The sequence below is a fragment of the Eufriesea mexicana genome, unplaced genomic scaffold (assembly GCF_001483705.2).
Source record: "Eufriesea mexicana isolate 0111107269 unplaced genomic scaffold, ASM148370v2 scaffold2646, whole genome shotgun sequence".
Lineage (NCBI taxonomy): Eukaryota > Metazoa > Arthropoda > Insecta > Hymenoptera > Apidae > Eufriesea > Eufriesea mexicana.
This window is the reverse complement of record NW_016910740.1, coordinates 449,139-463,958: the sequence shown is the minus strand read 5'-3', so window position 1 is coordinate 463,958 and position 14,820 is coordinate 449,139. Positions and strand designations below refer to the sequence as shown.

The 14,820-nt window shown below is 29.9% G+C and overlaps 1 protein-coding gene across 1 annotated transcript; it reads left to right on the top strand.

The window, feature by feature from the left end:
• The first annotated feature begins 2,748 nt into the window (after positions 1-2,748).
• Positions 2,749-14,060, top strand: HEX70b (hexamerin 70b). The gene is made up of 7 exons (XM_017903974.1): positions 2,749-2,967; positions 4,296-4,629; positions 6,054-6,303; positions 8,455-8,623; positions 9,368-9,684; positions 12,477-12,829; positions 13,606-14,060. The coding sequence occupies exons 1-7, from the start codon at positions 2,749-2,751 to the stop codon at positions 14,058-14,060; spliced, it is 2,097 nt and encodes a 698-aa protein (XP_017759463.1).
• Positions 14,061-14,820: the final 760 nt, after the last annotated feature.

Genomic DNA, 14,820 nt, shown 5'->3' with positions numbered 1-14,820 from the left:
ATTTTAAATACTACATTTAAACTTTAATTTAGATATTGTACTTTACATGCTAAATATCGGACTTTAATTTATATTCGTTGTCCAATAAGAAATAACTACATTTCGAGACAACTTTTTGCAGCAATTAAGATAATGAAGATATTAAGAAGTTCAAGATAAAAGAGAAAATCTGCATATAAATATGGTAGCCTCTGTGAAATATTGAGTGTCTGCAGAATTTTTAAATTTTCAAATAAAGTTTTATTAAGAGATATCGTTAAATATTTAATTAAAAAATACTGGACTAAAATAAATTGAAAAAGAACATATACTATACAAATAATGAATATTTTAATTTCTTTTCTTTTTTCATGAATTAATTACTAAGAAGATTAAATCTTTTTACTATAAGTTTGTAAAAATAAAATAATAAAATTTTACTATTTATCACTATTTATGATTGAAAATCGGAACAATGGTATTATGTTATATATTATTTCCAATAACGATACGGTATTAATATTAATGATAATAATAAATATAACAAAAATAAATTATGTATAAGATATCGAATGAATTAATATATATATAATAAACAAAAATAACAGTGGATGCAACAGACTATTTACTACTTATGATAATTTACAAAAGTTTATAAAATATTTATAAAAATATATATAAAAATCTTTGAAAATGTAAAAATATTTTGAAATAAATTATTATCTTCAAGACTTGGTGAATACGTTTCTTTTAAATGTCATATTGAAATGAACAAATAGTAACTTATTAACTAATTGAAAATTAATCATTGCTAAATATATACCTAAAGAGTTTTGTCATATTTTGACGAAATTTATCAGAATATTCGATAAAGAGAAATACAACTTTAGAATAAATAATCAGTTTATTATATTTACTGATTTCGTAAGACATTACTAGCTTGTAGATAATTAAATCACGAATCAATATTTTAATGATAAATTTACATTGCCAAGTAGAAATTTATGAAATTAAATAAATTAATTAATTAATAGTACTAATTTTCAATAATTACTATTAATTATTCTAATTATTCAAAGTAAATATGAATAATTTTTAATCTAGGTAAATTGAATATGAAATATTTAAAATTAATTCAACGAATTAATTGTTTTATTACCGAATAAGAAATTACTATGTTATTTAGTTGTTAGAATTATATGATATGTATTATATATTATACATTATATTAGTTATTAGAGTGTCAAGTTTTAATATCATAAATATTATAATCAAGAGCTAAATTTAATTTCAATTATTTATTTAAAATTAATAACAAAATTTAAAATTATAATTCCTCCATAATGCAAATATGCCATTAACATTTACATGAATTTTATTTTATTCGCTTATTTAAATAATAACAAAATTTTGAAAGTGTGCAAATTCCATAAATGACAGTGGCTTGAAATAATTATTTACAATAATTGATAGAATTTTCGTAATGTTATTTCATTTAAAGCATGATCCTTTTATATCATTTTTTATGTAATAAATTTCGCGAAAGTATTTGCGAAATTATTTACAAGCAAATTGACAAAAAAATCTACTACTTTCAATTTGAGACTCGATAACAAATCTCATATCCGTTTGTAGTATCCAAATATAGTATACATATTTTTTATCGTAATGTTTAATGATAATATTTAAAAACTAATATGCAATTATTGCTGCTTTTATCAAAATTATATATAATTCGTTAAAATATGATTTAATTAATTGAACAAAATTTTTAAAACTCTGGTTATTTATTTACCTAGTCATTTAGTTATTTACGAGTTATTTTTATGATATATACACATATTTTCTAATCACTGTAAATCTAGTTACTTAGTTATTTATTTTATTCATTATCTATCGTAAATTCCTTTTGGTTGAAAGAAATATTTATGATATGAATAAATAATTTTTATTATTTCTAATGTAAATTAACAGAGCTGAAATATGAAATGTTGAAATTTAAATACGTTATTTGCCAAATATCAATCGCAATTATTATTTTGAAATTTACATTTAAATATTGTACATGTTATATTTCAGTAGCATGTATTTATGATAGTAATCATTAATATTATTTTTAATATTATTATTGTTAGTAATATTATATCATTAATTTACAATTATATTATATTGTTATAACTAATTATTATAATATAAATAATTATATAATTAATTGTATTATTCATTATTATTATTAAATATTATTATCTATTAATAATAATATTGTCATCAATATTAATCACTATTACTTATAACATTCCAAGGTCAAATTACAACGTACATTAATTTGTTATTTAAAATAATATCGCTTCAAAGAAATGATTTACGAAAAATTAGACCCTGTTACCTTGCCCAGTCGAAATTTCCTGGAAAATTTATAATTTCTACCTATAAAACCAAAAGAAACGAAGAAGGCGTAACTGTATCATGATACATATTTCAAAATAACCTTTAAACGCTATAACGATCTACATTTTTAATTGAATTACGAAAGTACATCGATATGCTGATCGAATTACCTAATTGCACCCTATGCTTTCTTTATCAACAATTGCGTTACGAAGACAGATAAGCTCCGTTCACTTTCACCACCCTCGCGACCTTACACATTAAATCGACCCTGATACACATTATCGACCTGTTTATCGAAGTCCAAGCATTTCGTGTCCAGTATATAAACTGATAATTGGCCCGGCCGACTCCAACTACGGTTCCACGATTATCGAGATCATGAAGCCAACTATCCTCGTTTTCGCCAGTTTCTGCTTGCTGGCTCAGGCAGTTACCGAACAGACTAGGAAAGTTGCCGACGACACTTTCCTCACCAGACAGAAGAACATCTATGAACTCTTCTGGCATGTCGATCAGCCGACCGTTTTCCATTCAGATCTCTACCAGAAGGCACGCACCTTCAGCATCGATGACAATGTCAACAACTACAATGACCAGGTATGTCAACGTATCGTAGATTTAGTTATTTCGTTAAACCATCAACGAGGCTACATATGGATTAGAAGAATTCTATAAATTATAAGATATTCTCCGAAATAAATACGATATTTTCCGAAATAAATTTTCAAATTGAATTTTTATTACTTTTATTCCTCTTAAGTATTAATATTCTAGAAATATAGTTTCATTATTATTATTGAGCTTTCCTTGTAATACTGTGTTTATTTTATTGACAAAACGTTATAAATTATTTCGTGTATAATAATATTACATAGAATACGAAAAGGCACATATAGCATTCCATATAATATTTTATTTCCCATACTCTATACAGAATACTATAGAATACTTTATAGTAATGGTATATATACCATACGACACTATACTATATTATACTATATACTATATATTATAGTATTCTATATAGAATATACTGTAGTACAGTTTATATACCATTACTATAATATAGTATTCTATAGTATTCTATACAGGGTATAGGAGATTAAATATTATATGGAATATTATATAAAATATAAATACTACAAATGAATCATAATAATATAATAAGACAAAATGTTTGTTTGGTAATTTCACCGAATTTTACAAACTATTCTGAGAGATCTCAAAGAATCTCGAAGAATCAAGAACAATTAATTGGCTTCTGCACAAAATAATAGTTTAATAATGTAATTTTATTTTGTATTTTGAGTCTATGTAGAGGCTTTTTAATTTTAGAATATTTCGCATTTACTTTCTATGTACATGCTATACATAACAATTATTTAAGGAGTACTTTGGAAAAAGAGCATTTCTTAAGATTAGCCTCCTTTTCAATTAATTAATTCTATCTTTATATTTTCTATCTTTTTCTGCTATTTCTATTACTTATCATAGTCTTATCATATCAATTATTATATACTAATATTATATTAAAAATGAAGTTTATGCAATATCGATTGTACACGCCTTCTATTTATATCACGGTTTTACAAACAAAAAGAAGCTTTATATTTGAATATCCAAAAGCACAATTTTGGCAAATAGGTTCTTCCTCCAAAGAACTCCTTATTTATGGATAAGCTCTTCAAAGCATCCAAACCTTGAAATATCATCGCACATCTAAATTGTAGTAGCCAACGAAATCCAAGAAAATTTAAAGATTCGAGAATTCGAAGACAATTTATTTCAAATTTTTGAAATCCCATTCTCAATTAAACCAAATTACCCTAAAAACATTTTAAACAAATTTTAGAAAACTTTTTATCCTTAACTTTTCTTCTGTTTTTTTCATTTTCTCGTTAACTAAAATAATAATGAAATAATAGGAAGCGGTGTCCGAGTTCGTGCAACTGTTGAAACATGGAATGCTTCCACGTGGCAATGTATTCACGGTCATGAACCCTGACATGGAACACCAGGCCATGGTCCTCTTCCGTGTTCTGTTCAGCGCCAAGACCTTCAATGTGTTCTACGACACCGCTGTCTGGGCTAGATTCTATCTGAACGAACAAATGTACTTGTACGCGTTGAGCGTGGCTGTTATCCAACGTCCAGACACTAAATTCATGAAGCTGCCGCCATTGTACGAGGTGCTACCACACTTGTACTTCAACGAGGATGTCATGCAAAAGGCTTACCACATCGCTATGGGTAACACAGGTCAGTTAGAGAACTGTTCTTTGGTTACCCCCAGAACCACTATCTTTTGTTATCCCCAGAACCACTATACTAGTCGAATGAACTCTTACTAACGCTAAAACTATCGTACTAAACAAAATTACTATTGTTATCGGTAAATATGTGTAGGATCGCGTTGGGTGGATGGGCTAAAGTAGGGTTGCTTTACTTCTTAATAAAATACAATAAGCTTATGCGTAGATTGACGGCTATGAAACAAGAGGGATTCGCTATGGGCACATTCGACTTTGACTTCTTACATACTGACACACTATTAGCAACTTTCTAAAGACTCATTATTGGAGACTGTAAAGGACTGAAGCTGCCCGCGCCCTTGCACCCTTATTTAAAGCAATCATCCTGTCCTTTTCCATAATCAGGCTTTCCTTTCCAATCATGCCCCTTTCCTACGCAACCTCGATGGGCCAAGTACTTCAGCCACTCTGGACGTATCCTTAAACTTTCATTCGACTCTACCATAAATATTCCTTGCAATCGATCCTCTCGCACATGGTCACTTTCATTCTAAGCCCAGACACGCTTGACATTCTTTCAGGGCCGTACTTATTCCAATCCCACATATATATACCAATTTAACTTCATCGTACCACTTTAATTATTACTATTTTATTACTCATGTATATTAGACGAAGGTGGTATAGATATATATTTAAATGTGAAAATTGGTAAACTATATTTAGTAATTAGATTAATTTTTTCTGATTAACTTAGTGTTGGGGCATTGATACTTCAAGCAGCCCATTTTCTATATAGCCTTGATATCTTCGAGGTTTTTAACTCAAGCTAATTGATTTTAAGTAAAATATTTGTTAGTTTGTTAATAGTTAAAATTAATAGTTCACTATTAATTAAAATTATTAATTAATTGTTTTAAATGATTGGTACTCCTTTTTCGTGGAAGACTTGAGAGATTAATGAAGTTTAGATAGTTAGTAATTTAACTAAATAGTAGTCCTTTTAAACATGAGAATCTTCCAAAAATTGTCTTAATATCTTCACAACTAAATTCTTAACTATGTTGACGATATTTGAGTATGAAGTATAATCGATCGAAGTTATAACATTTGAAATTGATGATTCGTAACTTTAGACTTGAATTTACATTTAAATATTATAGTTGATAAACTTTCTTGTAAAATATTAAATTCGACAGATTATAACGATTACAATTATATTATATATACATCCAAAAAGTAAAATTTTGCTATATAATTTAAAAAATAACTTAGGCAACGATAATTGTATAATATAAATTGATTAACGATATTCTTATGAAGGAAATAAGTAGTAAAGGGATAGTCATTGACGTTAACGAATTAATCGATTCAAAATAAATAAATATTAACGAGAAAATTATTTACGTAAAGATTTTATTTAAATTTAAGCAATTGGCACAAAGAAGACTATGAGCGGAGTTGACTATTACACGCTCCCAAGTAACTATTCCGGATGGTACTTGACCAGGAAAGATGTACCTGAGCAAAGATTAAATTATTTCACCGAAGACGTTGGACTGAGCTATTTCTACTTCTTGATCAATCATGACTTCCCAACTTTCATGACAGCTAACACGGTTCATACTCCTCAAATCCGTGGTGAATACTACTTCTTCATCCATAAGCAGCTGTTGACCAGGTATACTATTTTACGAATGTTAGATCAAATTTAGTAAAAACCAGAAAGTCAATTTTTACGTGTTTTATCTTATGGTATTTTTTTCTTTTTTTTTTTTTTCTTTTGGATAACATGCAAATTTTTTTTGATGACAAACAATTCCATCGTTATAAATTTCGAAGAATAGTTTTTTTACAAAAATCGATTTGCGTAATCATTCGAATGTAAAAGAAAATGTACATTCGTTCGATTAAAGGAATAGTGTTCTAGGAATAGTGTTTAAAGGAATAGATTACAATTTCATACGTATAAACGTAAAATATTTTTTGCATGTAATTGAAAATCATGCAATTCTAGAAACATAATTTTATAAAGAAAAGTAATTTCATTTTTGTAAGTATAAAAAGTAGTCCCTTTTAAGATAACAGATAATCGAATTTATAATATTAAAAAATACTTCTCTCATAGTAATTATCGAAAAGATACTTCTTATCAACTATCTTTACTGGTTTGATGAATATTTAATTTACCGCATTTTGTTGCTAATATTAATTTTAGCCCTTTGCACTCCCAGCAATTTTGAAATACGAAATTACTTATACAATGTAACAAAAGAGTCAACTATGAAAAACTAAAAAATATTTAATTTACATTTTTAAAAATACAGTTGAGTTTCTAGATGTCACCGCTGTGGACATCTAGAAAAACGACAAAGGAGCTATAGTCAAGTCTCCTACGACGCAATTAATTCGACCCGCGTTATATGGAAACCGTGTTACAAGAAAATTAGAGTTAATTGAAATCAGTAAATGCGTTCTATGGAAACTGCGTTATCGGAACTATAGTAATAAGACAAATCAGATTAATTAACACCGCGTTATATGCAAACCACTGTCGCGTTATATAGAAACCGCGCTATAAGAAACTCAGAAATAATACAAATCAAACGAATTCGTACCGCGTTATATGGAAACTCAGAAATGAATAAATTGTACGTAAATCAGACCTATATAAAAACTGCATTCTCAAAGTATCGAGTTGCGATTGATACGGTTAATAAATAAAATTTTATAATAGAAATGGCAATGAATATGTAGATTTTTGCATATTTGAATTTAGGTTTATCGAATATAATACATAGTTCATATAATAAAATTATAAACTAAAAAAATTGTTTCCAACAAAAAAACTTAATTTGATACATATTAGTGACGCATCCTAATTTAAAATAAGATTCTAACATGTTAAAATTAAACGGTTTATTACTTTGTTTTATATAATTATCTTTTAGGCGCCTATCAAAGCCTTTATTCAAATCTTTTCTATCATAAGTTCTCTTATCCATCAATGTTATTCCATATTTCTTCTTATTTATATTTATTTCTGAATCAAATGATTTATTCTAAAACTCTCTTATGAAACCGCTTCAGTCTTATCAGAATTCAGACATTCTTATCATGTGGTTTATATATTGAGGATACCACAATTAGATTGTTTTATTATTCATCATCACTATCAGATATTTACAGTCTAACCCTTTTTTTCTAATTGACCAAAAATCCTCCTCACTTTGCAAATTTTCAAATGTAGTTTTATTTTGTAGTTCTTCCAAAACCTCTTTATATGGAGCCAAGCAATTTTGAAATTCTTTTTTAAATTTCAAATAACTGCTTTAGATAACTGAAGATTGAAACGAATTCGTTATCCATGTTTTCTTCCAAATGCATTTGAGGTAGACTCGTCAATTAATTCCACCAATTTCTCTTCATTTAAATTCCCTCCTCGAAATAGTTCTTCTATAACTTCATTTTTCAAACCATTTGAGTTGTTGGAATGTTCTTGTACGAAAAACGCGTTATGAGGAGACCGTGTTATAGGAGAACTGTCGCAATTTTCGCTTCGTGTTATATGGAAATCGGGTTATGAAAACACCGTTATTATAAGAGACTTAATTGTATTAGCTTACTTAATGTCGCCGCAGCGGCGACAACGGAGTGCAAAGGGTTAATAATTTCCGTATAGAGTTTAATATAAAGAATTTTTTCTTTCATTGAATATAAATATGTCAGAAATATATTATAATGGACATAAAGTAAATGATAGGATTATTCTATATCCGTTAATACGATTAGCAAAATTTCTAAAAAGTACAAATTAAAATTTATTTTGTAGATACTACCTTGAGAGACTTAGCAATGGCCTGGGTGAGGTTGATCGCGTGAACCTAAACAGCCCCGTAGTGACTGGATATTATCCCACCATGCACTTCCATAACGGACTTTCGTTCCCTCAGAGAGTAACCGGTACTACTGTGCCACTGCATATGCAAAAACATGTCCAAGTAAGTGTCTCTCTGTAATTTTAAGCAACAGTGTTACGCATGAATGGAAATTGAATTAGTAAAATAATATAACAAAATATGAAATATAATAGAATACAAATACAATAAAATAATAAACATTGAAAAATATATGCAAAATAAATTTTTTAATAGTAGAACTTTATGTTCGAATATAATAGGATGTGGCATAGATGCTTTTAAAATTAGAGTTACATCGTGCAATTTTACATTTCTCGGTGTTCAATATTATTTTAAAAATTAAGATTTTGTTAAGAACATACAACGAAACCAACGTAATTTAATTATAACTAAATTTTCATTTCTTCGTAATTCGTAGATGTTTCAATATTAATTGTTATTTTATTAAATTCTCTAAAAGAATTTTTCTAATTACTCAAATAATTCAAAATGTAGTTTTAATTTCAGTTTAAAAAATTTAATTGTGGAACAATAAAAAATAAGACATCAGGTGTAAGAGAAAAAAAATTAATTCAAATAGAATAAAAAACGAAAGCAATTTTCTCAGATGCTGTTCTTATTCTGAAAAATTTTCTAAATTTACTCCCAATTTTTAGATTAACTTTTCAAGTTTGTGAGAGATTTAAATTATTTATTAATTAAAACCAAACGTGAAATTAAAAACTTGGTATTAAACTAAGATAAAAGGCTAAAAGTTGTTCGTTAATTATGCGTCAAATCAGCAAAATTATTTATTAATTAATAGTTTCTTTAAACAAATCGTAGATGATCAAGGATTTACACAGTAGAATCTTATCCGCCATCGACGTTGGATACTTCTTAGACACACATGGCAATCGTATTAAAGTCTACACTAACGACGGTTTGAACATGCTTGGTAACCTCGTCCAAGGTAACGCTGACAGCCTGAACCGACAACTATACGGAAGATTGGACTGGCTCGTAAGGAAAGTCTGTGGATTTGGCTATGAATCAAACGTCAGATACCAAGTCGTTCCATCTGCTCTCGAGTACTATAGTACCAGCTTGAGGGACCCTATATTCTACAGCATGTACCAAAATATCCTTGATTACTACCACAGGTTTGTACTTTTTTCATCTTATTTCCATTTTTTTATGTTATTTTACTAAATAACGTGAAATTTAATTTTTCAATTTAACCCTTTCATAACTGCGACCGTGAAACTTGTGGAAACAATATTGAATAAACAACAAGACGCACATAATTAAGACAAAAATTCGAAGATTATATCTATAAAATTAGAATACAATTTAACGATATATACGATATTTACGATAAACGTTTATTGTAAATATGAGCCGTGGTGGCGCTAGTGAGTTAAATGGAAAGTCATCTTTTAAGGCTGTGTTTATTCGTGAAAGAGTTCATTTCTCAATTTAGTTTTCGTATAATCTAATTCAATTCAATTTTCCAACAGAATTTCCATGTAATCTTATTTTATTTTCTGACCTAATTTTCTATATAATTTAATTCGATTTTTGATTTCAATTTTTAATAATTTAGTTTCATTAAATTTAATCAAATCGGTCAATTTTCTTACGTGTATAAAAATATTCTCAATTGCTATTATAGTTCATTGATTTTTTTTTTTTTTTTTTAATTAATTGAAATTTATTATTTTCATTACAACCTCAATCTTTAATTTATTATGTCCACTTTTTAAATATCTTTTTTGTCATTTTATTTTCCCGTTAAATTTTTAATTCCCTCCAATATGTACAAAAATATCCTATAAGCTCGGCATTTTTTACTCAATTTCAAACTTTTGTGGAACTTATTGTTGTAAATAACTTTCTCGTTTTTTCTGAGCGTGAAACTTTTATGAAAATTAAAAATTTCGAAAACAATCTTTAAATGATGTTTAAAAAAATTTTAAATAAGAATTTCTTTAAGAATTCTGTTGTCTATCAGTTCATATGGTACAACAGAACGTCCAGAATAAAAGGAGAATAAAACGCCATTTTTGGCATCGTCTGAAAATAAAAAATTCCTTCAGGACTTTTAAGAACATCTTCCAAGGAACACAAAATTCCTTTATCACTTTGCCGATAAATGATGGGAAAGTTGACAAAAATGAATCGAAAAATGTGAAAATGAGATTAACCGAAAACCCTCAAGCGTCATGTTTCGTTATCTTTCTCTTCGGATACTGAACTATCTTGGAAATAATGAGCGGGGATCTCAGCCGGCAAATGAATCGAAGATTTGAATCGAGCAAAGCCGAAATACCATATAAGCATTGCTACATGGAAACAACACCCAACAACGCGTTCCCCAACTTTACATTCACATGTGTGTGCAAGAACGACTTCTAGTCCGACTTCACTTTCATCTATTAATACGTATACAACATATTTTAAAGTATTTAAATGCCGTGAACGCAGTTTCGTTTTCAGTAAAATGCCGTTATTTGGTTCTACGTTGACTTGGTATTTTTGATAATCCATGCGGTACGACGGTGTTGCAATTTTTTGATAATCTATGCGGTATGATGTTGCAATTTGGAAATCAAAATCTCCGCTTCATATAAGCATAGATCTTCGAAACTTAACGTTGGTAAGATTCTAATTGTACGATTTCTACACGTTGGAAATCTGCTCGCCTTGTGTTCATGTTTTCTACATATACCAGTTGTCCCAAAGAATTAATCTGATTCGAATATCGCAAAATCCTGTCTATAATTAGGTGGTCAAGAGCAGATGTATGAATCGGATGAAACATTGCATTTAGAATGGCACAAGCTATTCTGAAGTCATGGAATAAGGTGGGCAATGTAATATTTTGGATACATTTATAAAACAGCTTTTTATGCGTTCATTAATTACTTTGACCATAAACTAATTTTTTGTAACGAGTCGTGATTGATTGGCTTGTTGAGCTGTCAATGGTTTTCGAAGTCCATCCGCAAATGATGACATTTTAGCAATGAATTCGCTTCTTGTGACTTCCTCCAGAGGGTCTCAAAAACCACGATCCACGAGGAAAACGTTATATGCTTCAAACTGATTTCACGTATCGGCTTCTAACAACGGTTCATTTAGAAATGATGCATTATTTTTAGATGCGCGATATAGTTCCTAAATATTTGCAATATAACCGTCCATATAATTAATTACTGACTCAGTACCGAAGAGGAAGACGATGAAATATTATATGATGCTCGAGTATGTTCGATCAGTCCCATTTTCACATATTTCGACTCTTATCTTTGACAACTCTCCCATCATTTCTCTGGAATTTTTGGTTCCTCGAGAGATGCTTTTAAACGTCCTGAAGGAATTTTTCATTTGCCGGCGATGCCAAAAATGGCCTTTTTTAACATCCTTCTCTCCTTCTCCGAGATATATTTTATGTTTATGTTAAAAAAGATGTCGTCAAAATTAAATAGATAATGTTTAGAAAAAGTTAGCTTACATTCGATGGTGCAATATCAAAATTGCAATACTTCTAACTCTTAAATTTAAAGTCAAATTTCTCCGAATCGATAGATTATTAGATTTTACGAGACAAGAAAAAGTAACGATAGAATTTTACGTATCCCAGATTCTCGCTACAATAAGTATAAAAAGTATTCGCACGGCGAGTAATATCAGAAGAAACTTTGCATACTCTTTTCATTAGTCAAATTTCAGAAATCGAGTACATACTTATACGTGTACAGTAAATTTGATATAGGAAGAACTCAAATATCGGTATAGTTTACAAAAATATTTAATAAAATTTCATAACTGGAATTTTATTGAATTTTATTCAAATTTCGACCAGTCCTAGGTTCGACCAATCCTTAACTTATCTTGGTCCTAATATGAAGAATATCATAAGGCAAGATTCCTAACAACTTCTGTCTTTTAGATACAAGGAAAATGTCCCAAGATACACAACAGAAGACTTAAGCTTTACTGGTGTGACCATCGAAACCGTGAACGTAGATGAACTCGTCACTTTCTTCGACCACTTCGAATCCATGCTGAACAACGGATTATCCATTCGCAGCCACAGAGAAGCTAAGAATCTCCTTATCAGGACTCGTCAATACCGTTTGAACCATAAGCGATTCACCTATCACATCACCGTGAACAGTAACAGAAACACCAAGGGAATGGTCCGTATCTTCCTGGGACCGAAATACGATGAATTTGGACACGAACTTGACCTCGTGCATAACTACAAGAACTTCTTGCAAATGGACGAATTTATAGTTGACTGTACGTATAGCTTTCATTGCTTTTTATCATAACACGCCTTCGATCTAATTATATAAATCACACAAAAAGAGAAATATTTAGACGAATAGTATAAAAGTAAAGAAAAAGTAAAGTACAGGGATACAAAAGCCAAAGTTCAACTTAATTGCTTTTATATCTAATATTAAACTTTTTTAATATTAGATATAATATTAAATATACACTGTTTTAATATTAAAATTTGAACTGTCTTACTTTACAATATTTACTTGCATTATTTCGATTTATTTATTACTTGCATTCATACAGCTATTATTAACCCTCTGCACTCGAGAGGCACCCTTCAATCGCCATCTGGTAAAATTTCGAAGCTCGATATTCATTAATATATCACATTTCAGATAATGTAACACCGTGCGAGATATCGAAATCAAATAATTCTACGTGTTAATTATCATACGACTTCTTATTCACTGCTCAGAAAAACATCGCCAGCTTTGTAACAGAAAATCTTTAAACTCCTATTCTTCTTTAGCCAAAAAGTCGTCGAGTGCAAAGGGTTAACTGTTACAATAGAAATGTCGAGTATCGAGTCTTTAAAAAATGAAGAATTTCTATTTAAAATTATGATACTAAACGACAGAGGTAGAAAACATTAAGCTTTGCTATCTGATGATGTTACGTAATTTATTTACATAATGGCGAATACCAGATATAAGTAGTCCCCAATATTCGCTCCTTTATCATCGAGATGAACATAAAGATTTAGGTTTAATTGTTTGATTGCCATATTACAGTGGTAACTGGAAGCAACGAAATCGAAAGGAACAGCCACGAGTCCGTCTTCGTCGTTCCTGACGAAATTAGCAGCGACGTGTTCTACAAGAAGATTTTGAGCAGCATAAAGAATCCACACAGCTTCACGTACTCTACGAAGCCTTATGGCTTCCCTGAAAGGCTTCTGCTGCCAAGAGGTACGAAAGAGGGTATGGTCTACAATCTGTTCGTTACTATCTCGCCAGTCACTGAAACGAACACCGTCCAAATCGACTCTCCCGTGTGGGGTCAACTGGTCAACGACGGGCGAGCCATGGGCTTCCCTCTGGACAGGCCTATCAATCCTTTGCTCGTTAATACCCTGTCCAACATGTACATGAAGAATGTCTTTATTCATCACAGGAACGCAGAAGAGCTGAACACTTATTCACTACCTTCATACGACTCGGTCACGAACGAGACAAGTTCTACTTAAATTATTTCTCCAATGTAGATTCCTTTGAAGAATAGACGAGAAAGAAAGAAATGTAGGAAAAGACAAAATAAAATGATACGAAAATTATAATCTTGATGTTTCGTGCTTTTCTTACGCTGTTCGTCAAACGTCGAGTCGCGTTTGAATTCTTCGCTGAATTCTGGCGGGGCGTAAATCCACCACGCTACGCTTTGTCAATGTTGTTCGCCAAATTAATATCGAACAACTAGTTCAATAATCACGAGTTAAAAGAATGGTTAAGATATGTTGAACCCTAGACTGTTCAAATTATAAACATCCGACAAGGATAAAAATTCGAGCGAAATTCGATCAACGCCATCTATGATTTTCGAGTGGAAGCTCAGGCTATAAAAGTTCATTAATTAATTACAAAAATTTGGTAATTTGTCAATTGTTTACTGCCGAATCTTCGCTATCCTGTTCTAGCCGCTTTCTGTCCTCGTCTATGACGTCACGAAGAGGTATTCGTTCACCTCCACGACCATCCTATGCTCCTGTTATCTTTCCTGAGCTTCCAGTACGAAATCATAGATGTCGCTGATCGATTTTTTGGATAGATGCCGCTTGAATTTTTACCCTTGTCTATCTTATTGAAGGAATTATCGTGTTATCAACGGGTTGCATTAGGAGTACATTAAGTTCATTTATTAACAGAATTCATGCTATGTATCATATTTTGCTGCACATTTTACTCATATCTTTTAAAATCCCTTACTATATTTACAATAACATAAAATAA